Genomic DNA, 26,570 nt, shown 5'->3' with positions numbered 1-26,570 from the left:
ATAAGTATTTGATCACCTACCAACCAGTAAGAATTCCGTCTCTCATAGACCTGTTAGTTTTCTTTAAGAAGCCCTCCTGTTCTCCACTCATTACCTGTAATAACTGCACCTGTTTGAACTCGTTACCTGTATAAAAAGACACCTGTCCACACACTCAAACAGACTCCAACCCCTCCACAATTGCCAAGACCAGAGAGCTGTGTAAGGACATCAGGGCTAAAATTGTAGACCTGCACAAGGCTGGGATGGGCTACAGGACAATAGGCAAGCAGCTTGGTGAGAAGGCAAACTGTTGGCGCAATTATTAGAAAATGGAAGAAGTTCAAGATACGGTCAATCACCCTCGTCTGGGGCTCCATGCAAGATTCTCATCTCGTGGGCATCAATGATCAGAGGAAGGTGAGGGATCAGCCCAGAACTACACGGCAGGACTGGTCAATGACCTGAAGAGAGCTGGGACCACAGTCTCAAAGAAACCATTAGTAACACACTACGCCGTCATGGATTAAAATCCTGCAGCGCACGCAAGGTCCCCCTGCTCAAGCCAGCGCATGTCCAGGCCCGTCTGAAGTTTGCCAATGACCATCTGGATGATCCAGAGGAGGAATGGAGAAGGTCATGTGGTCTGATGAGACAAAAATAGAGCGTTTTGGTCTAAACTCCACTCGCCGTGTTTAGAGGAAGAAGGATGAGTACAAACCCAAGAACACCATCCCAACCCTGAAGCATGGAGGTGGAAACATCATTCTTTGGGGATGCTTTTCTGCAAAGGGACAGGACGACTGCACCGTATTGAGGGGAGGATGGATGGCCAGTTTACGCGAGATCTTGGCCAACAACCTCATTCCCTCAGTAAGAGCATTGAAGATGGGTCGTGGCTGGGTCTTCCAGCATGACAACGACCTGAAACACACAGCCAGGGCAACTAAGGAGTGGCTCCGTAAGAAGCATCTCAAGGTCCTGGAGTGGCCTAGCCAGTCTCCAGACCTGAACCCAATAGAAAATCTTTGGAGGGAGCTGAAAGTCCGTATTGCCCAGCGACAGCCCTGAAACCTGAAGAATCTGGAGAAGGTCTGTATGGAGGAGTGGGCCAAAATCCCTGCTGCAGTGTGTGCAAAGCTGGTCAAGAACTACAGGAAACGTATGATCTCTGTATTTGAAAACAAAGGTTTCTGTACCAAATATTAAGTTCTGCTTTTCTGATGTATCAAATACTTATGTCATGCAATAAAATGCAAATTAATTACTTAAAAATCATACAATGTGATTTTTGTTTTAGATTCCGTCTCACAGTTGAAGTGTACCTATGATAAGACCTGTACATGCTTTGTAAGTAGGAAACACTGCTGATTTTGCAGGTTATCAAATACTTGTTCTCCCCACTGTGTCAACTTTTGACTGGTACTGTACATTGGCTGACCTTTTGACTCATTCTAATAGAAGACTTTTTAATATGTGGCTGATCTAGTGAGAGAGGCTGATTTAATGCAAGTCAGTGTTGGTGTGTGTACCTCTTGGGGCTGCTTTCATGGAGCTGTGTGTCTGCAATGGTTGTGTCATGGATGCAGTCTGCCAGTGGTGTCTCTGGCCTGGCTAATTGCAGTGTTGGGGTAGTGAACTACCTGTAGTTAAACTAATAATTGAATTACATATTGCAGTATCTTGGTGGTAGTTCAAATGAATTCAAATCTTGGTAGTTTTTTTCAGTAGTTAATCATTTATTTAATGCCACAGTGGTGTAGCTAACTGCTGGAATTAGGTCTGCCGAGTGGCGTAGAGGTCTAAGGCACTGCATCTCAGTGCAAGAGGCGTCACTGCAGTCCCTGGTTTGAATCCAGGCTGCATCACATCCGGCCGTGATTGGGAGTACGGCGGCGCACAATTGGCCCAGCGTCGTCCGGGTTTGGCGTGGGTAGGCCGTCATTGTAAGCAATAATTTGTTCTCATTAACTGACTTGCCTAGTTAAATAAAGGTTATATGAAATAAAACTACAATCACTTTTTAGATTTTTTTTTGCAAAAATTTATTTGTGACGTAGGCAAGAATTTCCTTTTTTGGCATCAGACCTGCCCAATTCACACTTGAAACCTAATTCTCGCTTTGTGTTTTAATTGGCTAAATCACACATTCTGTTAACATCTGACTACAGCGCGATGGTTCTTTTGAAGTCTATGACATTTCAGATTTGGATATTTTTTTTCCACAATGTAGTTTGGAAGTAGTGAACTATTTGTCTAATTAACTTTACTTAAGTAAACTATATTTTTCATAAAGGTAGCTTTAGTGTAGCTTAACTTCTTCCAGTGTGAAGTAATTGGTAGCTTGGTAAACTATATTTTCAGAGTAGCTTCCCCAAAACTGGCTAATTATGGTGGGTTTGGGAGCGGCGGAGGTTCAAGGGTCCCCAGCTCAATGTTTGAAGCATTAAGTGGACAGAGTAGGACCTTGTCATTAGTACGATGTCTTTCATCTGTGTGTGTGTGATCAGTTATGTTTTCGTGCACTGTTGGTTTGGGCATGGCTTAAGAGGAAAGGGAGGGGTCCTTTTGAGAGTCTGTACATGTGTTTAAGACACTAAAGATGGAATTGAGTAGACTAAACCAATCTGTCATCCATCCTTAAGGCCTCTATTGAAGGTAGAGGTCTTCATGAGTCAAATGTTGGACCCGTTTCGAAATGGACCTGGGGCTTTCCCACCCGGACCTGATATGCATAAATTCATTCTTAAAACATAGAGACCTGTTCCGAACGGACCTGAGGTCAACTAGAGTGTGGGGAAAGTAATTTATGCTACTTAATTAATTGGAGCTGATAAAGGGAGAAAGGGGTGCTGCTCTAGCAGGCAGGGAGGGGCCATACTGTGAGCAGATGACAGAGAGATGAGACCGCAACCAAACAAGCAGACTCGCGCTATATAGTAGACTAATAGTTGCCATAGTTAGGTTATTTATCATTCAAAATGATTATGTAGTACCTGTCTTGACTGCATCAAACCGGGAGTTAACCTGCTAGGCTAATTGAGGCTGCAGTGAATATGCCTTCTCATCCTACAGTTACCTCCATTCAGAATATTAAGTAGCACCCAACCTGTTGTGGTTCTTGGTCATTGTAGCCCATCCTTCTCCTTTAACTTTTTTATTCTGTCATTTTTATTCCATCTTCCATTGATTAAATATCTCCTAACTTTTGCCACACGCACAGGTTTTATACCTGTCGCCTTGTGCCACTTTGATTCATGATTGGCCAACAAGCTACATGCGCCATGCTCCACTTATGAAAAGCAAGAGCAGCAGCATAAATTATAAAATGTCTCTTTCGCTATACTGCAGCAGTTGCGTTTGGATCTGTATGGGCCCTTCCGGACAAGTCAGTTAAAATTGCACATACCTGAGACCCGTGACAATCATATTGGATCCGACCCAGACCCGTGGTGTTATTTAGAATTCTCGATTGGGACCCGCTCTGGTCCCAGATCCGGTCTCTGGTACAGATTACTTCTAATTGAAGGGTGGAAACCAGAGGCACGACTAGAGATTGTTACAATAGGTGTGCTGTAGTTTAGATGCTTTAGTCTCTGAGTAATGGCATATTCATTTACACTTGAGTCAGGGAGAGAGCAGCCAGTCTTGGCAAAGCTTTGCGACTCTGCAACCACATGATAACTCTGTCGCAAACGTCTATATAGTTTTGTCTTCAGGGAGCACTGTCCTTTACCATTAGAGCAGGCATTGATTTAAGGCCTGTGTTTTCATCCAGGCACTTAGTCCAATCAATGACTTTGGGCCTGACCTTAACAGCATCACTGAGCACAGTCAGCCTCTGGCACTTTTTAAACGGCTCTGCTTTTATGGGCTGAGAATGTCAGCACTCAGCAAGGGCCATTTAAAGGTGTTGGGCCTCTGGATTTAGGTGAATCTTGGCACTTCCCTGAACCATTTCAGATGTTTGTGCAGAAAACAAACTTGTGCCTCATTTTCCCCCACATACCAGGTTTTGATTTGAAAGTCAATCATTGGACAACCAAGTGCTCAAGGACTGGAGTTGTCCACTGCCAGTGCTTAAAGCCATTGGTAAACAAGTAGACTCCTGCTTACCTAAGCAGGGCTCCTGACTCTCCAATTCTAAGACTACAGTTACTACTCTGTAAACTTACAGCTAAACATAACAATATAATTCAGAGAGCATAACGACCTCTGGTGTGTGAATGTCTTAAGGCAGATCCAAGTGAACAGTGAGAACATCTCTAGTTGCTAATTTTGGGCTGTTAAAAGGTCTATTTAGAAGCTATTCAAGGTGGAATAGAATCAAATGTTCACTGCGTCAGCAGCAGCACCACTTTACCCATCCGACTTACCTACCTGGACTAGCCTTTAAAAATGTAAGCTATTAGAAAAACGGTGGTGTTTGTCTTCCTGCCTTTTTGTTAAATGGGAAATCACAGAGAGGTCAGATGAAGCTACACACACACTAAGGTCTTCCGCTCTGTCATTTACATTCTCTGCCTGACATCTGGAGATGCCTCAATTCCACAGTGAGGAGGCGGAGATGTGGAGTGTTTTACAATGCCTAGGGGCAGTACAGTCTGTAGGGCCAGGGCCAGCATGACAGATGGCTGGATGGCCAGCCCCTCGGAGGAAGGTGGGGTAAGGTGACTACTGATGACATCATAGAGATATGCATATGCCGAAAGCGGGAAGATTAGGATAAAAACATTCTAGTATGAATTTTAAGCCCATCTCTGCAGGCCTATTACACTTTGTCAGGAAGTCTCACAAAGCCCCTTTGTGATTTCGAATGTAAAACCAGGCTGATTATGTGTTTCTCAAGAGCTGCAGTAGTGTCTCCCAGGCTCGGTGAGATGCTGCATCATAGTCTGTGACACATGTCATATGAGCGAGTCGTGACTGGACATGATCCGTCTCCGTGGACTGGGGAGGAAAAGGAGATGCTCTGTCTGTAGCTCCCAGCCTGAGTGGAGATGACAGCTGCCGTTTACCACGGAGGAGCAGGAAGTCCTGTGCCTCAGGCTGTTACTTCTCTCTCTCACACACAGGGTTTTAACTCGCTGTGCGTGCATCAGGGCTAAAACCTGTTTATTGATTTAGCATGGTGGAAACCAGGGAGCACAAACACAGGATTATGTCATAAGAACTGTCAAGGCACCATGATAACATATCTGAATGTTGTTTGATGTATGTGGTAGGGTTGGAACAGATAGTGAAGTGGGCTGTAATGCCTGGTGGGTCCCTGTCCCAAGGTTAGTGCTAGAGATGTGCTCAACATGGTGAACCAGCACACAGCTCTGCCCCCAGCAGCACTATGAAATCTTTCACCATCAATCTCTTGCTCGCTCACTCTCGTTCTATCCATCTCTCTCTTTCTCTCTCTCGCTCTCCTTCACTCTCCCTCTGGCTCAGGGCAGGGGCACAGGCAGGTGGCTGAGTAGGGTCTGTCTGGGCTCAGTCAAGGTTGGGGAGGTCATATTTTAATGGGCTCTTCTTGCCTCAGTCTGGCCTGCCCATGTCAGTCGGAGAATATTACTTTATTTATTTATTCTGCTCTGTTTGGTTGTCTTCAGCACAGAGCTGCCATGTAGTCTGCTTGACATTACCACTGGGCTGGTTTTGCATGATGATGAGACTTGTCATGTTCTCAGGTTAAGGGAAAGCCTTGTGTTTGGAGCAGCGGTGTTGTTGGGTACCTGAAGGGAGTCTTGAAGTTTAGGTAATAGTGATCCACCGTGAGCAGCACCATGCCACTAGCTGATTCATCCTGACGATCACAAACTCTGGAGAGTGTTTTCTGGGAAGAGAGCGGAGAAGGACGCAGGTTCGACGCACCGATGCTCCCTTCTAATTTGCTGGACCATACTTTTTTTCTTTCTCCCCTGTCTTTTTCTCTCTCTGAAATATATGGGCTCAAGGAGATCAGCGGCTCACTCTCTCACTCTCACTCTCTCAAGTGAAGCTCTGCGGTGTAGCATCTAATCTCTGACAACATCACATCAGAATTTGGTGTTTTTAGCTTGTGGACAGCCCCCACAGTTGATGATCTGACAGTGGTCTACCCTTCATTCCTCCCCTCCGTGGTGGATTTGGAGTGCGTTCTAGAATGCTCGAGGGGGATCTACTGGTAAAGAAATGTTCATTGGGAAAGGAAAGGCCTAAGGAATCCCGGGGCTCATGGCATTGATACAGAGGGTGTGCTGTGCAAGAGTGTGTGAACAAAAACTAGAAGCCCATCTCCCACCATGATGTCATTTTAAGAGGGTTTTATCAAAGGAGAATAGAATGTAAATTGCACTGCCTTTTATCCTGCTGCAATCAACACTTTAATTAATTTGCAGCTAGTCTCGATTTACTGCCTTTAAAAAAAAAATATACTCTCTGGTACATTATTATTTTCTTAGTTTTTTCCACATCACATACAGTATCATTATTTACTTTAATAATTTGTTTTGATAAAAGCAATGTAATTCTCATATTTTAAGGAAATTAATTGAACTTGTCACCACCCCTGTTCTCATGCGCCTCCTTGCTCCTCTGGATGAATAGTGTGTTCTCTGTCCGTCTCCTGTCTGTGGCGCAGCGGTCTAAGGCACTGCATCTCAGTGCTTGATGCGTCACTACAGACACCATGGTTCGTATCCAGGCTGTATCACAACTGGCCTTGATTGGAAGTCCCATAGGGTGGCTCATAATTGGCCAAGCGTCTTCCGGGTTTGGCCGGTGTAGGCAGTCATTGTAAATAAGAATTTGTTCTTAACTGACTCGCCGAGTTAAATAAAAAAAATCCCCTCACACTTCACCGAAGGGAAGTTTTGAGAGGGCTGGGCCAGACCGATTGGGACCTACTGAACACGACTGACTGGATTGCACCTTCTGTAATATTGCAGGTGTGTGTGTGGCGTGTCCTGTGCACCCGCCTCTCCTTAATTAACTGTGAAGCCTGTCTGGATGTGTGTGGCACGGCTTTGAAGTGTGCTTCTGTGGTGTGTGTTAACCTAGGGAAGCATGGCTCTCTGAACACGTCAGACAGAGAGGTGACAGAAGTTAAACGACTCCTATAAACCTGTTGCCTCTTAAGACGCGACTCTCCTCTTCCTTTTGACTGAGACTGTCTGTGTGTAGGCAGGCGAAGGAGTCTCACTTTATTAGAAAATGGCTAATCAAGGAGATTCATCTGTGTGTGAAAGCTGTTCTATTTTTTTCTTGCCTAAGTCAAAACCTCAATCCTTTTGTCTCTGTTATCAACGGTAATCAGACTTTTCCTTTGTGCTGAATGTTTTTTTTCCCCAGTCCATCATTGAAGTGTTGAGTTCCCTGGGATTTGAGAACACTCCTGTCTTGTCTCGGCATAAAGGTGGCTGTTTCTTCTCAGACAACCTGAGCAATCACCAGAGGAAGGAGGGTAAAAATGGAAATGAGGCTTAGGAATCCATTGTCTCGCATCAAAATGCAAATTGACGTTTCAGCAACTCCAAGAAAATAAAGCGTACCACAATCTTGAAAGCGTATTGTAATTGAAAAGACAATCTGTACAGGCAGATCTGCTTAAACCTATTATTTATTGTTTTTAGAATTTGTGGTGCTTATTATTTACTGATAAACTCCAGGCACAATTGTTTTTGCATAAACACACTGGATGAATTGTGTAAAGTGTTATCTGCTGTGGAATTTATTTATTTCTCCCAGAGTGAGTTGGCGTACCTGAGAACCTACAATACTTAACATTTATAATAATAATGTTGAATTTATTTTTCAGATGAGGATGCTGAAAATGGAGAGCTGGACTTGAGTGGTATTGATGATGATGAGATTGAGCTGGTATGTACTGTATTTTAATTTACGTTGCACCTAATATTGAACCATCTATTCATTCTGACTTTACAGGATTGCCAGCAAATAAAGCCTGGAAATGCATAACTAAGGTAATTTATGTAAGTTATGTACCCTTCTCTGCAGTATCTCCTGAATGACAAAGAGGTGAAAATCAAGACTGAGCTTTGGCTGAAACAGAATGAAGACTACTTGAAAGAGCAGAAAGGTACAGCCACACCAGGGGGTCTCTGTATTGCAAAATTCATGTGCCTAGTAATAGACATCATTTGAACTGTACATTACCTTTTAATGTGGCAGAAATACAACCAGTCATGATATTTTCATCTGTCAAACAAATCACGTCAAAAAGTAGGGCTACCAGTGCTTGTTCGCCCACTCAAATAATTCCAGCAGCCAAACTGCATGTACAGCCTACTCACTCTATTTGATTAATGGAAATGAACATCTGTTACAAAACACCAAAATGTGTGCCTAATGACGTTCAGCGATAGCCATTGATTAGGCCTAAATTAATTGATGTGTCTTGCTGACAAATTTACCTTTTATTGTAGCCTGAAATTTCGGGGGGGCTGAAACTGTCCCGGGAAAAACGTGACCGTCACCCTAACACACATGGTCAACTTACTAGACTAGGCTACAATGTGTATTACCATAAACTTCAAATAGGCCTTACCAGTAGCCAGTGTGTAGTAGTAATAAAATAAAGGTCGTAAACGGTGAAAAAAGTTATGCTCCCAGTACTTTCAATGCATTTTTCGGAAAAAAGGTGGGTAAACGGCATTTACTTGAGTTTACCCTCCACTAGGCATACACTACTGCCGGTAGCCTACCCTCTTAGTCAAGGCAATTTTAAACTCATGAACACAACCAGAATAGGTAGCATTCAATATAATATTACATTCAATATAATACATGACTTGAATGAAAACATGTTTTACACCCTAGTTTGTGAGTTGTCCATAACTCATGAGTTAATGCTTGGAGTCTTCACAGATCGTGTGACAAAACACTACCTTTTCTGACATCAATGACATGACAGTTATTTGTCATTATTAAGCATTTAACAATTGAATTAGAACAATGAACTTAAACCCTGTACAGATCTTGGAAAATGCGCTGTAAGTGTAACTGTCAACGTAACTTTTCATTATGTGAAATTGATGGCCACCATTGTTCCTGTACCCAAGAATGCAAAGGTAACTGAACTAAATTACTATTTCCCCATAGCATTCGCTTCTGTCATCATGAAGTGCTTTGAGAGACTAGTCAAGGGTCATATTACCTCCAACTTACCTGTCAACCTAGACCCACTTCAATTTGCTTACCACCCCAATAGGTCCACATACGATGCAATCGCCTTCACACTGCCCTATCCCATCTGGACAAGAGGAATACCTATGCAAGAATGCTGTTCATTAACTATAGCTTAGCATTCAACACCATAGTGTACCCTCCAAGCTCATCATTAAGCTCTGGGCCCTGGTTCTGAACCCCGCTCTGTGCAACTGAGTCGTGGACTTCCTGAAGGGCCGCCCCCAGGTGGTGACGGTAGGAAACAACATCTCCACTTCGCTGATCGTCATCACTGGGGCCCCACAAAGTTGCGTGCTGAGCCCCCTCCTGTACTCCATGTTCACCCATGACTGCATGGCCATTCGCCTCCAACTCACTCAAAGTTTGCAGACGACACAGTAGTAGGCTTGATTACCAACAACGACGAGACAGCTTACATGAGGAGGTGAGGGCTCTGGGAGTGTGGTGTCAGGAAAATAACCTCACTCAACATCAACAAAACAAAGGACATGATCGTGGACTTAAGAAAACACCAGCGGCGCACCCCCTATCCACAGCAACAGGACAGCAGTGGAGAAGGTGGCCAGTTTTAAGTTTCTCTGCATAAATATCACTGACAACCTGAAATGGTCCAGCCACACAGTGTGGTGAAGAAGGCACAACAGCGCCTCTTCAACCTCAGGAGGCTGAAGAAATTTGGCTTGTCACCTAAAACCCTCAAACTTTTACAGATGCACAATTGAGAGTATCCTGTCGGGCTGTATCACCGCCTGGTACGGCAACTGCACCGCCTACAACCGCAGGGCTCTCCAGAGGGTGGTGTGGTCTACACAACGCGTCACCGGGGGCAAACTACTTGCCCTCCAGGACACCTACAGCACCCAATGTCACAGGAAGGCCAAAAAGATCATCAAGGACAACAACCACCCGAGCCACTGCCTGTTCACCCTGCTATCATCCAGAAGGAGAGGTCAGTACAGGTGCATCAAAGCTGGGACCGAGAGACTGAAAAACAGCTTCTATCTCAAGGCCATCAGACTAATAAATGGCCATCACAAGCACAGAGAGGCTGCTGCCTACACACAGACTTGAAATCATTGGCCACTTTAATAAATGGAATACTAGTCACTTTAATAATGTTTACATATCTTGAATTACTCATCTCACATGTACAGTTGAAGTTGGAAGTTTACATAGACTTAGGTTGGAGTCATTAACTTGTTTTTCAACCACTCCACACATTTCTTGTTAACAAACTGTAGTTTTGGCTAGTCGGTTAGGACATCTTCCAAACGCCTGAAGGTACCACGCTCATCTGTACAAGCAATAGTGTGCAAGTATAAACACCATGGGACCACGCAGCCGTCATACATCTCAGGAAGGAGACGTGTTCTGTCTCCTAGAGATGAACGTACTTTGGTGCGAAAAGTGCAAATCAATCCCAGAACAGCAGCAAAGGACCTTGTGAAAATGCTGGAGGAAATGGGTACAAAAGTATCTATATCCACAGTAAAATGAGTCCTATATCGACATAACCTGAAAGGCCACTCAGCAAGGAAGAAGCCACTGCTCCAAAACCGCAATAAAAAAAGCCAGACTACGGTTTGCAACTGCACATGGGGACAAAGATCGTACTTTTTGGAGAAATATTCTCTGGTCTGATGGGGGGGGGGGGGAACTGTTTGGCCGTAATGACCATTATGTTTGGAGGGAAAAGGGGGAGGCTTGCAAGCCGAAGAACACCGTCCCAACTGAAGCACGGGGTGGCAGCATCATATNAAGCCGAAGAACACCGTCCCAACTGAAGCACGGGGTGGCAGCATCATATTGTGGGGGTCCTTTGCTGCAGGAGGAACTGGTGCACTTTGTGGTGAAAATTACGTGGTTATATTGAAGCAACATCTCAAGACATCAGTCAGGAAGTTAAAGCTTGGTCGCAAATGGGTCTTCCAAATCGACAATGACCCCAAGCATACTTCCAAAGTTGTGGCAAAATGGCTTAAGGACAACACAGTCAAGGTATTGGAGTGGCCATCACAAAGCCCTGACCTCCAATCCTATTGAAAATTGGTGGGCAGAACTAAAAAAGCGTGTGTGAGCATGGAGGCATACAAACCTGACTCAGTTACACCAGCTCTGTCAGGAGGAATGGGCCAACATTTACCCAACTTATTGTGGGAAGCTTGTGGAAGGCTACACGACGTGTTTGACTCAAGTTAAACAATTTAAAGGCAACGCTACCAAATACTAATTGAGTGTATGTAAACTTCTGACCCGCTGGGAATGTGATTAAATAAATCATTCTCTCTATTATTATTATTCTGACAGGTTCACCACTTTATTTTAAGAATGTGAAATAACTGTCCTAAGACGGGGAATTTTTACTAGGATTAAATGTCAGGAATTGTGAACAACTGAGTTTAAATGTATTTGGCTAAGGTGTATGTAATCTTCCGACTTCAACTGTATATACTGTATTCTATACTATCTACTGTATCTTAGTCTATGCCGCTCTGACATTGCTCATCCGTATATTTATATTTTCTTGATTTCATTAATTTACTTAGATGTGTATTAGGTATTTGTTGTGAAATTGTTTATATATTACTTGTTAGATATTGCTGCACTGTCGGAACTAGAAGCACACCCCCAATAACATCTGCTAAACACGTGTATGTGACCAATAAGATTGGATTTGTTTCGCCGTGAAAACAGTTATCATGGGCACACAAATCCCAGACAATGTAATCTTATGTCATTGCAAAATCGAATGCTTCTAACCGAAACTATAGGCATAGTGTCATTAATGTATACTTATTGGATGCACGTTGGTGTCTAGCTCTAGGCTAGTGATATTGTCGACCGTCAGCTGATCCAGGAAAGAAAACAAATATTGATAGACAATAATAATGCGAAATAAATGGCCTACATCTGGCCCCGGATGGTACGGAGAACATCGGTATTTGCACGCACCTGAAAAACAAAGCAATGTGCACTCTGAACAGCTGACTGACAAAAGCAAACAATGATAACTGAAATGCATTGGAATAAAGGCTATTTTGATCAGAAACGCATGGTGAAAATGAGGAAGTGCAAAGAAAAATCTATGCATGAAGGAGCTCAGCTGAGGTCAAAATTCAGCGTCACCACATAGAAATAAACCATGACAGAGGTGGGGATGTTCATTTCATTGGAAGCTTTTATTTTCATATTTACCACTGCATTTTAAACAAATAGAAGAATGGTTAAATTTGCATTTAGAGACTTACCCCCCCAAGTTTTGTTGCATTTAGGGGGAGCTAACTGTAATTCGCATCATGGCCACAACACACCAGGCACATATTGTAATAAACTGTTTTGTATGGACTCTTTACAAATAACTATATTTCCAATTGAATTCCCCCAATCCATTTATACTTTCAGAAAAGGAAGAGCGGATAGTGAAAGAGAAGGAGCTGGGCATTTACAAGGACAAGAAGGTAAATCCTGACAATCTAAAGCAGCGAATCTCAACTGGTGGGTTGCAACCCAAATTTGGGTCTTGGGAGGTTTTGAATGTGTTGCGAGTGTCTGAATAATACAAATAAATGCTTTATTTTGTCAAAATACACCAGTCTGAACTTAAACTACTAAAATCAGGTAGAAAGTGTGTAAATGATAATGAACCTTTTTTGGAATGTAATTATTATTTTTTCAATCAGTTCTCAATTGTAGAATTATTAGCAGTGCCTTTAGTGGATTTGGTACATTTATTTTTTGGTCTCACACCAGTGAGTTTAACATTCTTCATCAAGAATATGGGCAAAGTGGAATTATTGACAATGGAAAAAGGTGGGACTGTTGTTCCTTTTGTCACATAATTGGTGCATTTACTGTCAATATAGCATTAAACATTTTCCAGATTGCATTTTGACAACATCAAAAAATCGTGACATGATTATTGGATCACGACAGACAACCTGGTTCAATTTGGGTCCCGAGACTAAACCAGTTGAGAACCACTGGTATAAAGAAGCAGTGAGCTTGGGGTGGCCTGGATATATGCTAAGCTGTGGTGTGTCAATGTGTGTGCATGTCTTCCACTTTAGTGGGTTTATCATTTCACATCAGTATTTGGCAAGGCCCAGGCTCCTTGTTAGGTCCAACATCTGCTCTCTGGTTTTAACTAGCTGGATTAACTGCAGCGCAATAGATACCTAATGAGTGTGGAGTCTTTGACAGCACTGATCCAACCACCTTATGCCATGTTGTCCAACTTCACAATCAGCCCTCTTCCATAATACTGCCGCATAGCTAGAGCATCCCTTTGTTGTGCAAAGTATAGTTACAAATGTATATTAAGCTAAAGCACCAATTTGCATAAGTAATTGCATTTGACTGCATACTGAGTGATTTGAAACCCCACTATGTGCCCTGCAGCCCAAGAGCTCCAAGAAGCGGGCTCCGATCCATGCCAGCACAGCCGACGAGGCCATAGAGAAGATGCTGGAGCAGAAGAAGATCTCCACTAAGATCAACTACGATATCCTGAAGGAGCTGAATGTCAAGCCATGCGCCAGTCCAGCCCGCCAGACAGCAGAGTCTCCGAAAGGAGCCACCCCTGGAGCCCAGAGGCTGACTGGACGATACCGCAAACCCACCAATGTCCCTCTGAGCCTGGGCACACCACTCAGCAGCCTGGGCAAGAGGTGGGTGAAGCAGGAACCACAGGGTGACTCAGTCTATCTAATAATACCACTGCTGTTCAATGTCATATATTGTTCAATATATTCAATGTTGGCTGATTAAGCTTCAAGACTGACTTGACGGCAGCAGTGTTGAATAAATGGGAGATGAATGGAAATGTGAGTGATGCAACAGTATTTTTGTCCTTCTCCGAGCCTCCTGTCTGTCACTAGGGGCAACATGCACACTTCCCAGCCTGTTGAAGTGATGTTGCTGCTCTTCTCAATAATGATGAGGCTGCACTTTTCCTCTAGCCTGGAATAATCACCAGCGACAACCAGACAGATGCTCGCGTTCCTTTTTTTGTTTTTCTGAAAGGCTGTGGACTCACTCAGCCCGCCACTCACTCCCATGTGCTTCCCTGAGATTTACATTCTTTCTCTGCCAGGATTTGCTTGATCTCATTCTCTCCCGCTTTCTCAACACACACACATTCAGTATGTTATGATCCACTGTGAGGCTTTCTTCTGAAGTTAATCAGTTTCTTCAGTTTTGAGTTGTTTGACTTTTCTGTTTGCTTGGTATTACTGAAATTGGTTTCCTAACTTTCCCTAAAAAAAAACTCTCCAAAAAAAACGCAAATCAAATTTGGGTGGAACTTCTTGCAGGTGTACAAGTCTTAGACTGAGCCTAGACCCAGCTCAGCCTAGAGCCAGCCTTTTAGTGACATCCAGGGGAGCCCCTCCCTCTTCCTAGTGCAGTAAGTGTTACTGGAGTCATCTGGTTGCAGCTCCATCCGACCAGCACAACCCTCTCAACCCATTTTTCATGAGCTGAAATAAAAGATTGCAGAAATATTCCATACACACGAAAAGCTTATTTCTCAAAAAAGTTGTGCACAAATTTGTTTACATCTTTGTTAGTGAGCATTTCTCCTTTGTCAAGAGCTCAATTCCAGAGAATTTAATCTTTATTTCTCTACCATAAGCCACCTCATCGTCATTTTTGAGAATTTGTCAGTACGTCCAACCGGCCTCACAACCACAGATCACATGTAACCACACCAGCCCAGGACATCCACATCCTGCTTCTTCACCTGCGGGATCATCTGAGACCAGCAACCCGGACAGCTGATTTGTATTTCTGTCTGTGATAAAGCCCTTTTGTGGGGGAAAACCCATTCTGATTGGCTGGGCCTGGCTCCTCAGTGGTTGGGCCTTTATGAACTGTAACTCAGTAGAATCGTTGAAATATAGCATGTTGCGTTTTATATTTTTGTTCAGTGTAGTTGCACCAGTCAGAGTAGCCTAGCACTTCTTTAGAAAGCTGACGTTTACTGTAGGCCTACACACTAAAGACATCTCCAGTTACGTGTTTTTTTTTCTGCTGTTGAAGAGGGCTTCATGGATGAACCTTTTCCCCCTTTTAAGAATTACAATTTTCCCTCCAATTGTCCACCTGTTAAAAAAAATTAAAAATGCATTCATGTCAATAAATGATTCATGTACATTATGGTTATTGAATCATTCATTGTACACTTTCAACACTTGTTTTTCCTGAATGGAACAGTGCTTTTGCTAGCAGGTAGCTTTTAAGACTCACATCCACTTGCTGAGAAAAATCTGAACTTTGCACTTTAGTTCTGCTTGCTCAACAAAAATAGTTTTAACCACAGGACGGGGTCACACCATGGTTTATCCACAGTTTCTTTTTCTATATCACTATGTTGATAATTTGGCATCTTTGCTGACATTGTACCTCAGAAATAGTGACATTCAAATGAAAACATGACTTGCCCATTGACTGCAGAAAGAGTCCCTCCACAGGTTGCTGTGTGGTTATTTAAAAGGTGAGTCAGGGAGAACTAGAAAAGTGGAGGAGAGCGGTGGCTTGACAGTAAGTCCATTGTGCTGCCTGCTTCCAGACCTTACTGACTGCTACACTGAAGCATTGTGCTCCTTCTCACCTTCCTCCACCCACTGCTCTGCTCCCCCACACTCCACTTAAAGGTTCTCCCCTGTAGGAACCGGCCCCTGGCTCTGCACAGTCTCAAGCCTGCTTTATACAGGGTCTCCCATCCTCGGTCATGGCCAGCCTGGCCTCCAGGGAAGGCCTCTGAGCGCCCCCTTTCCCCAGCCCTTCACCCGGTCACAGGCCTGTACTTTACAGGACTCCCACCCGCCAGTCCTTCAATCCCTCCATCCCTCTCCCTCCATATTGCTCCATGCCTCTCCAGCCAGCTGCCAAACAGGGCCTCCCTGTTCCCTTCATTCCGACTGGAGGATGGAAAAGCACTCTTCCAGAAATAGCCCAGATAATTGCTCTCCAGTGCTTTTTTCTTCCCTTTTCTCCCTCCTTAATCTGTTCCTATTCAAAGCTGTTTTTCTTTCTTCTCTCTTTTTAATGCCCTTTTCCCCATTCAACTTTTTTGGGAGGACTACTTGACTGCATATTTCACCAAGGGGAGGGGGGTTGTATGGTTTTGGTCTGTGTTGAGTTTCAGAAGTGTAAATCTAACCCTAAAGTTCTAGTGGAAGCTCTGATCCACAGTCTGGTCTGATGGAGAGGGTTGTGGCAAGAGTTTTTGACCATCAATTTTCTCTCTGCTGCCTGTGAAGAATTAACAACTTTCTCTGCATTTCTATTCAGCCTCTCAGAGCAGGTGTCATCAGCAGAGTAGTGACATCAGATCATCCCCACATGGACCAATATGCTTCACTTTATTTTCAGTCCACTCTAAAGAAGTGTTTTTCTACTAATAGTAGCAGCTCTATTGGGAGAGTATAATCTCCCTCTGGTTTCCAGCCCTTCCCTGGCCTCTCTCTGATCTCCCTGACTGACTGAACACTAAGTATTTCCATGGGACGCCTCTTGATTTGCTTCTCACAGGAACCAACTCTTTGGGTGCCACTGCCAGGCAGGCTCCATCCGTTACAATGCTACAGACCAGAGGGCATCCCATCCTACGTGTGGCATACGTTGGGCTGGACAGGAGGACTATAGACTGCTGGGAAACTGCATATGTTTCTCTGTTGGACATCCAGCTCCGCTAGCAGTAGCTTTCTCTCTTCTCGATTTTCAAACAGTTGTCTACAGCCAAACCTTTGTTCTACCAACGCTTTACCACAACTAATGGGCCAATGAAGGTTGGAATTTTTCAGACTAGAGCTCCAAAGTGGGCCGTTTGGACTCCATTCCACAGTATATCCATCCACAGCCCAAGAAGCACCACAGGAACCATTGAGATGGGCAGAGTTGATATTAGTCATAGTTCATTGTTCCACAGCCTGAACCAGTCAAGTAGTCTCTCTTGAGTAGTAACACATGGACTGACGGATGCACTTAGTGCCTTTCTCACTATACATTGTTTTATACTCGCCACTCATGTATTAGCACCTGCTTTTGTGACAAAGGGAGCCATCTTGTATCAAAGTACTCAGACAATTATTCTTTCAGTTCTGTGAGCCGAGGCATACTACACAGTAAAAGTGTCTGAACCAGAGTGGTCTGTCTGGAGATCCTAGAGGAGAAGGACTGACTGTTGGCACCAGCCAAATCCTTTTCTCACTACTGCTGGTTTCTCACCCTCTGCCGGTGTGAAGTGCTCATCACATAGTGACAGAATCAAATGTTATTTGTCACATGTGCCGAATACAACCGGTGTAGACCTTACCGTGAAATGCTTACTTACAAACCCTTAACCAACAATGCAGTGTTAATAAGGAAAAAAAGGGCAACAATAAAATAACAATAACAAGGCTATATACAGGTGGTACCGGTCCTGAGTCAATGTGCGGGGGTACAAGTTAGTCAAGGTAATTGAGGACATATGTACATGTAGGTAGGAGTAAAGTGACTATGCATAGATAAACGGCGAGTAGCAGCAGTATTTTTTTTTTAAACGGTGGGGGGGTAGACGCTGTTCAGAAGTCTTTTGGACCTAGACATGGTACCCCGGTACCGCTTGCTGTGCGGAAGCTGAGAGAAAAGTCATTGACGGGTGGCTGGTGTCTTTGTTGTTTGGGAATGCAGCCCTAAAGCGCGTGGTACACTCCATCTAAGGCTAAATACCGGCACAAGACCGATAGTCGACAAGTACCGCAAGGAAAAGTTGAAAATAACTTTGACACCGCCTGGTATAGAGGTCATGGATGGCAGGAAGCTTGGCCCCAGTGATGTACTGGGCCGTACACAAAAATCTCAGATTATACTTTCATATGTAGGGTAAATGCTTTCATATGTAGGGTAAATGCTTTCTCTTTGTTTCTCATTTACTGTAATCATCTCCCCATTTAATTTGTTATATTACTGATTTAATGTAACCTTAACATTATCCTGAAGGGTTCCATCTCTTTTAGTCTCGCTCCTTTCACTCTTGGCTTTAACGATTTTCTTCTAATTATATAGTTGCCATCCCCCAGCTCTAACCAGTTGCCAGCCACTGGCTAAACGCTCTCCGTCAATTCCCTTTTTCAGCTCCGGCTTAGTCTCATTGGCAGTAAGCTGATTTAGAAATGTGTTAAGCCCAGCAGAGACTAATAGTCTAACAGAGAGAGAGTCGGAGATGGACAGCAGTGGTGGGGGAAAGACTGAGGGGGAGTGAAAGTGGGAGAGTGTTGGAGTCTCCCCAAGTGTCTCCTGTCTGACCTTTTTAGAGAGGTGGAGGGGGGGGTGTCACGCCAATAGAGGAGTGCTTCATATGTCCCATTGTCTTTGGAGAGGTGATTTATACATGTCACATCTCTGTCCAAGGAGCCACTCCCCACTGCTGATATCAATGTTCAGAGGGAAAGGGCTCCCTAGGAGGCGGTCGTCATTGGCAGCCGGCTCAATTTTGAACACCAGTTTGACCTCTGAACTTTAAGGCAAGATCTGTCCCCTTGCAGGACGAGGAGCTAGGATCTAGGATAGTGCTTGCATATTTTGAGTTAGTGAGGCTTAAAAGTGATCACTGCTTAATCAGAATGAAGCTGTTTTATTTGGGATGTAGAATAACTACAGACTGTTACTATGGAAATATTGACACACTGGGGACCAACAAGTCGATAAGTAGTTTGTCTTTTGATGTAAGCTTTTATGGAACATCTGTAGCCTTAGATTTTAGCCAGACAGATGTATTTTTCTGGGAGGTTTAGAAGCCACGACTAATGTTGATGTCCTCTGGGCTTTCTCAAAGGCTATGTATAGTTTGTCACTGACATCTGACAGTATGGAGGTGTGTGGTGGTGGTGGTGTGTTACAGCTCCCTAATGAAAGAGCAGTGTTACTGTGTCTCCCCAAAATGAGCTGAGCTGTGTCCATGCTTACTCCAGTCCAAGGTGTGAGCTCATGGGGGATGAGGTGTTAGAGGGGACATGCCATGGGAGGAAGGATGGAGCGGGTCTGGTCTGGGCAGGCATCTCTGTCACACCTACACCACCCCTGCCCTCATTAGAGAGGAGACGTCAGACATGTTTTCTTCTGCGAGGGAGAAGTAGATTTTTAGAACACGTTCACTGTTCTAGCTGAGGTGGTGTCGCAATAATGAGTAGTGTTGTCATGATACCAGAATTTTGACTTTGATACCAGGTTGTGTATCATGATACTCAATAACAAAACAATCCCACGGCAAAAAAAACACATTAGCCAAAGTCACAGAATGGCTCTTGATCCAGACAGAGACTCAGCTACTGCTCTGTTCAATCGTTGGGCATTGTGCTCCTTGCACAAAGGCAGAGGTAGCGGTCCTGCTGCTGGGTTGTTGCCCTCCTACGGCCTCCTCCACGTCTCCTGATGTACTGGCCTGTCTCCTGGTAGCGCCTCCATGCTCTGGACACTACGCTGACAGACACAGCAAACCTTCTTGCCACAGCTCGCATTGATGTGCCGTCCTGGATGAGCTGCACTACCTGAGCCACTTGTGTGGGTTGTAGACTCCGTCTCATTCTACCACTAGAGTGAAAGCATCGCCAGCATTCAAAAGTGACCAAAACATCAGCCAGGAAGCATAGGAACTGAGAAGTGGTCTGTGGTCACCACCTGCAGAACCACTCCTTTATTGGGGGTGTCTTGCTAATTGCCTATAATTTCCACCTGTTGTCTATTCCATTTGCACAACAGCATGTGAAATTTATTGTCAATCAGTGTTGCTTCCTAAGTGGACAGTTTGATTTCACAGAGTGTGATTGACTTGGAGTTACATTGTGTTGTTTAAGTGTTCCCTTTATTTTTTTGAGCATGTAATTTAGATTTGTTTAACCCTTTTTGTTGTTGGTTACTACATGATTCCATATGTTATTTCATAGTTTTGATGTTTACACTATTCTACAATGTAGAAAATGGTAAAAATAAATAATCTTGGAATAAGTTGGTGGGTCTGAACTTTTGACTGGTACTGTAAGTATTCAGACCCTTTACTCAGTACTTTGTTGAAGCACCTTTGGCAGTGATTACAGCCTTGATTCTTCTTGGGTATGATGCTACAAGCTTGGCACACCTGTATTTGGGGTGTTTCTCCTGTTCTTCTCTGCAGATCCTCTCAAGCTCTGTCAGGTTGGATGGGGAGCGTTGCTGCACAGCTATTTTCAGGTCTCTCCAGAAATGTTAGGTCGGGTTCAAGTCCGGGCTCTGGCTGGGCTAGTCGAGGACATTCAGCGACTTGTCCCGAAGCCACTCCTGCGTTGTCCTGGCTGTGTGCTTAGGGTCATTGGGCAGGTAGCCTGTTGGTTAGAACATTGGACTAGTAACCGAAAAGGTTGCTAGATCGAATCCCCGAGCTGACAAGTTAAGAATCTGTCGTTCTGCCCCTGAACAAGGCAGTTAACCCATTGTTCCTAGGCCATCATTGTAAATAAGAATTTGTTCTTAACTGACTAGTTAAATAAAAGGTTAAATTGTCCTGTTGGAAGGTGAACCTTTTCCCCAGTCTGAGGTCCTGTGTGCTCTGCAGCAGATTTTCATCAAGGATCTCTGTACTTTGCTCCGTTCATCATTCCCTTGATCCTGACTAGTCTCCCAGTCCCTGCCGCTGAAAAACGCCCCACAGCATGCTGCCACCACCATGCTTCACCGTAGGGATGGTGCCAGGTTTCCTCCAGACCTGATGCTTGGCATTCATGCCAAAGAGTCCAATCCTGGTATCATCAGACCAGAGAATCTTGTTTCTCATGGTCTGAGATTCCTTTAGGTTCCTTTTGTCTAACTCCAAGTGGGCTGTTGTGCAATTTACTGAGGAGTGGCTTCCGTCTGGCCTCTCTGCCATAAATTCCTGGTTGGTGGAGTGCTGCAGAGATGGTTGTTCTTCTGGAAATTTCTCCTATCTCCACAGGAACTCTGGAGCTCTGTTAGAGTGACCATCGGGCTCTTGGTCACCTCCCTGACCAAGGCCCTTCTCCTCCGATTGCTCAGTTTGGCCAGGAGGCCAGCTCTAGGAAGAATCATGGAGGCCACTGTGTTCTTGGACCTTCAATGCTGCAGAAATTGTGTGGTAGCCTTCCCCAGATCTGTGCCTCGACACAATTCTGTCTCGGAGCTCTACGGAGAATTCCTTTGACCTCATGGCTTGTTTTTCGCTCTGACATCCACTGCCAACTGTGAGACCTAATATATCATGTCCAATCAATTGAATTGTAGTGTAGTGCCGAGGCATGTAGTTAACACGGTCTGCAGATAGATCCTACTTGTTTGAGACAATAAATCATCTTTGGGAGAAATGTGAGAGGCCAATAAAGTGAATTAATAAAGTTTTGGTGGAAATTATCTTTAAAATCAGCATATTATGTTATGGTTGGCATATCACAAACAAAGTACTAGGGAGGTGAACTGATGTCAGCTTTAGCTGTAATCTAGCAAGGAAAGTTTGCCTATAAAGCTGGAAGCTACCGGTATCTTCTTGCGTTGTAAAGTGTTCTAGCCTGTATGGACATTGTTTTGCAACAGTAATAGTTTCAACATTTCTACATGCCGTGTCGCATTATTCAAGTGTGATAGCATGAGTGGGGAGCTAACATGATGCAGCCCAGACTCCCAGTGCCAGCTAAGTGGAGTAGGCAGTGTGGGCCGGCATTATTAGGGGGACATCACCTTCACTGTCACTGATACAGACTTTTGATCCGTGGGACACATTTTGTCCCACGGATGTACCGAAAACAACAAAAATTCTAGTATCAAATCGTTTTTTATGTTGTATTTAAAAAGTACAGACGTTTTGGTATACCCTTCGTCATGGACTGTTTGGTATTTCTGACATTGCCTGCCTTTTGGTGTGAGACAGAGACAGTCTGCTCATCTTTTTTGACCGCATTGTCTGTGTTTTGTGTGATCCTCCTTCTCAGGGTGATAGTAGCGTCCCTATAGTGTGTTATTAGTATGATAATAATGCGGTAGTAGTGTGTGTGTGTGTGTGATCCTCCCAGGCTGTCTGTGATCATACTGAGCCTGTCATACTCCAAGCCAGGATGGTAGTAGTGAACCTGTAGTACAGTAGTAGCAGTTTGATCCTGTCTGTGTGATCAGCCTGTGATCCTCCCCCTGGTGGGCATGGTCAGACAGATGCCGTCACTCTACCGGCTAATGCCACCATCCTGAGCCCCGACCACATCCCTCTGATGTGTGTGTATCTAGCCCAGACCCAGAGGCACATGGGAACGCAGGGCCAATGTCAGGCCACACATGACTTCAAAAAAATGGCCACATATGACCCAATATGTCTCCAACATCCTCTTTAGAGGTCAGAATTCCCCAGGGCCACGCAGCATTATCTCCCTTTCATAAAGCCCATGATCTCCCTTTCATAAAGCCCATGATCTCCCTTTCATAAATGCCATGTCTGTTTTGTAACAAACAAGGCTGGTCCTCTAGCCTAAACAATCATAAACATTCGACCCTCATACACTACGAGTTTGTGTTCTTACTCAAGCAGGTATTTTGGTGTGTGGGAGATGTTTCTGTTTGAGTGTGTTGTAGTGAGATGCTAGAGTAGAGTATGAATGGTGTCAGTGCCATGTGGAGCTTCTTTTGGCCCTATCAGTGTCTCACGCTGCCAAGCTCTGTTTTGTCTGTCCCAGAATCCACTTTATGGTGAATGGACTGCGCTCAGCCAGCCCTGCCAGCCCTGCCAAAGTAGTATCTGGGAGAATAAGTCTGTGTATACTGGAAACGAGCGAGTGGGCACCACAGTTTTTTCTGGCTAGTTTATCTTTATGCATAGTTTGATTGTGAGGAGGGAGGAACTTTGCCTCAGACTTCAGGCCCAGCCTGGAAAATGTAGTTTGAAGCCCTGATTTATTGTCCATATATTTATACCATAGCTTCCTCATACTACTAATTTAACTAATGCATTTTCCATCTCACAACAGTGAATAGATTACCTTGTGTATAACTGCTTGTGCTTCTAAGATCCTGTGTTTGTGATTGGAAACTAAAGTGAAAGGGACCCATTGGGGAACCCTGCTCACCCAGTCCTGTCTAGTACAAGGTCTGTGGGCTAGCCCCACTAAGCCCAGAATAGGCTGGTGCTGCTGGATGCTTTTTTAATAAGCTCTGACAAAGGGAGTGAAGATGCCATGCTTGCTGAACAGTGAACACACACACCCTCTCCTCCACCCTCCTCCTTGTAAAGCAGATTAATTAAAAGTGCTCTCTCTCCACTCTTATCAGTGTGAGTAAGGCACTTACAGTAAGCCCCCATGGGAGTGTGTCTCACCAGGGTGGGTGTGCAGGGGGGGCAGAGAGCCTCCAGGAGAGATTCTAATTTCATCCACTGGTGATATTCTTCCCCAGGAATTACTGCTGCTGTTGGCACCCTTCTATCTGTTAGCATCTTGCGCTCTTAGAATTCTAGTCAATTCATAGGGCTTTATTGGAATGGGAAATGTGTACGAAGTGCAGCTCAGTTTCCACAATTTTGTGGGCGGTGTGCACATAGCCTGTCTTGAGAGCCAGGTCTGCCTACGGCGGCCTCTCTCAATAGCAAGGCTATGGTCACGGAGTCTGTACATAGTCAAAGCTTATCTTAATTTTGGGTTTGTCACGGTGGTCAGGTATTCTGCCACTGTGTACTCTCGGTTTAGGGCCAAATAGCATTCTAATTTTCTCCGTTTTTTGTTAATTCTTTCCAATGTGTTAAGTAATTATATTTTTTCTGTCTGTGTGTCTGCCTGTCTGTTCGAATATACAGTTGAAGTTGGAAGTTTACATACACCTTAGCCAAATACATTTAAACTCAGTTTTTCACAATTCCTGACATTTAATCCTAGTAAAAATTCCCTGTTTTAGGTCAGTTAGGATTACCACTTTATTTTAAGAATGTGAAATGTCAGAATAATAACAGAGAATGATTGCTTTATTTCTGCTTTTATTTCTTTCATCACATTCCCAGGGGGTCAGAAGTTTACATACACTCAATTAGTATTTGGTAGCATTGCCTTTAAATTGTTTAACTTGGGTCAAACGTTTCGGGTAGCCATCCACAAGCTTCCCACAATAAGTTGGGTGAATTTTGGCCCATTCCTCCTGACAGAGCTGGTGTAACTGAGTCAGGTTTGTAGGCCTCCTTGCTCGCACATGCTTTTTCAGTTCTGCCCACAAATGTTCTATGGGATTGAGGTCAGGGCTTTGTGATGGCCACTCCAATACCTTGACTTTGTTGTAGCTCCCTCCAGTAACCACGAGCACAACCGTTCCTTGATTTTAACTGGCGGCTTTATTCTGTAGATTTAGTCAGAATTATCACCTTCCGTGAGAACTATAAAGTAAATGAAAAATACAGTTAAGCACACTCTTACAACCTTATCTTACGAGTGACTTATTAGCTTGGTATAACTCTGAAGTGCTTACATACATAAACAGTTTAGCCGGCGCTATAACAGTATTAGATTAAACACATGAATAAAGGAAAAATACCTCATTGGCTGCTTATTACAGAAGGGAGGAAATCAAGCTTCACACTTATTATTCCTGGCATGAATTCACGCTTCATCCTTAATTATTATAACGTTACCATCCTAACATATACGCTTCAAACTTTATGAACTACACCCGATGACATGAAAACTTAGCTAACACAGCGCGGGATTGCCTTCCCTCCAAAAGTGTGTTGCTACAATAAGGATCCCCGTTACAACAGTTATTAGCTACGTAGTTCCGCTTCTCTTATCATTTCCCCGCACAGCAGACACGTAAACAATTCAAACACAAAACAACGACATAACCTGTAAGTCTAACTGGCAGTTACATTTGTTGTCCTTAAGCCATTTTTCCACAACTTTGGAAGTATGCTTGGGGTCATTGTCCATTTGGAAGACCCATTTGCGATCAAGCTTTAACTTCCTGACTGATGTCTTGAGATGTTGCTTCAATATATCCACATAATTTTCCTTTGTCATGATGCCATCTATTTTGTGAAGTGCACCAGTCCCCCCTGCAGCAAAGCACCCCCACAACATGATGCTGCCACCCCCGTGCTTACGGTTGGATGGTGTTCTTCGGCTTGCAAGCCTCCCCCTTTTTCCTCCAAACATAATGATGGTCATTATGGCCAAACAGTTACTGTGGATATAGATACTATTTTATCTTTATTTAACTAGGCAAGTCAGTTAAGAACAAAGTCTTATTTTCAATGACGGCCTCGGAACAGTGCCTTGTTCAGGGGCAGAACGACAGATTTTTTACCTTGTGAGCTCGGGGACTTGATCTTGCAACCTTTCGGTTAGAAGTCCAACGCTCTAACCACTAGGCTACCTGCCGCCCCCACTTTTTTACCTGTTTCCTCCAGCATCTTCACAAGGTCCTTTGCTGTTGTTCTGGGATGGATTTGCACTTTTCACACCAAAGTACGTTAATCTCTAGGAAACAGGACTTCCTTCCTGAGCGGCATGATGGCTGCGTGGTCCCATGGTGTTTATATTTGCGTACTATTGTTTGTACAGATGAACGTGGTACCTTCAGGCGTTTGGAAATTGCTCCCAAGGATGAACCAGACTAGTGGAGGTCTACAATACATTTTTTGTCTGAGGTCTTGGCTGATTTCTTTTGATTTTGTCATGATGTCAAGCAAAGAGGCACTGAGTTTGAAGGTAGGCCTTGAAATACATCCACAGGTACACCTCCAATTGACTCAAATTATGTCAATCAGAAGCTTCTAAAGCCATGACATCAATTTCTGGACTTTTCCAAGCTGTTTAAAGGCACAGTCAATTTAGTGTATGTATACTTCTGACCCACTGGAATTTTGATGCAGTGAAATAATCTCTCCGTAAACAATTGTTGGAAAAATTACTTGTCATGCACAAAGTAGATGTCCTAACCGACTTGCCAAAACTATAGTTTAACAAGAAATTTGTGGAGTGGTTGAAAAACAAGTTTTAATGACTCCAACCTAAGTGTATGTAAACTTCTGACTTCAACTGCATCTCTCTCTGTGTTTTGTCTGTTAGAATATCTCTCTCTGTGTCTGTCTGTCTTGCTCCAGCCTTTGTCCTTTTTCTCAACGGTTATCTCTGCCATTCATTGCAGCCATGTGGTCTATTCTTCAAAGTTTTTGTTTCTCTCAGGTTACGGCCCTTCATATCAGCACACCCCCCTAAGAAGCTGGCTCTAGACCAGGTAAGATGTTACACATGCTTTTGTCTCTTACACACACACACACACTTTTACTATCGCTAAGGGTATCCAGATTTCCATACCTTCATACCGTGTCTGTGCCATCCCGGGATATACGGTATTACGGTAGTGCACACATGGGGCGCTATTGAAAAATATATAAATGTAAAAAAGTCACTTACCAGAATGCT

At 43.9% G+C, this 26,570-nt stretch overlaps 1 protein-coding gene and 1 long non-coding RNA gene across 2 annotated transcripts in view; one reads left to right on the top strand and one right to left on the bottom strand.

Annotated features, from left to right (window-relative positions):
- brf1a (BRF1 general transcription factor IIIB subunit a) overlaps window positions 1-26,570 on the top strand; it is a 64,884-nt gene that overhangs the window by 33,059 nt on the left and 5,255 nt on the right. Inside the window, exons 13-17 of the mRNA XM_023986720.2 lie at window positions 7,766-7,827; window positions 7,966-8,047; window positions 12,559-12,614; window positions 13,555-13,823; window positions 26,331-26,382. Of these exons, the coding sequence (XP_023842488.1) occupies window positions 7,766-7,827; window positions 7,966-8,047; window positions 12,559-12,614; window positions 13,555-13,823; window positions 26,331-26,382 (521 nt within the window). The remainder of the gene's footprint in view (window positions 1-7,765; window positions 7,828-7,965; window positions 8,048-12,558; window positions 12,615-13,554; window positions 13,824-26,330; window positions 26,383-26,570) is intronic.
- Window positions 24,463-25,007, bottom strand: LOC139027669 (uncharacterized). Its single transcript, XR_011479792.1, has 2 exons — window positions 24,682-25,007; window positions 24,463-24,523 (listed from the first exon to the last, which is right to left on the bottom strand). It is a non-coding gene; the product is annotated as an uncharacterized lncRNA (long non-coding RNA).

This window comes from Salvelinus sp. IW2-2015, linkage group LG4q.2 (genome assembly GCF_002910315.2).
Source record: "Salvelinus sp. IW2-2015 linkage group LG4q.2, ASM291031v2, whole genome shotgun sequence".
NCBI classification, from domain to species: domain Eukaryota; kingdom Metazoa; phylum Chordata; class Actinopteri; order Salmoniformes; family Salmonidae; genus Salvelinus; species Salvelinus sp. IW2-2015.
The sequence above is the reverse complement of the archived record's forward strand: the minus strand, read 5'-3'. Positions and strand labels throughout refer to the sequence as shown.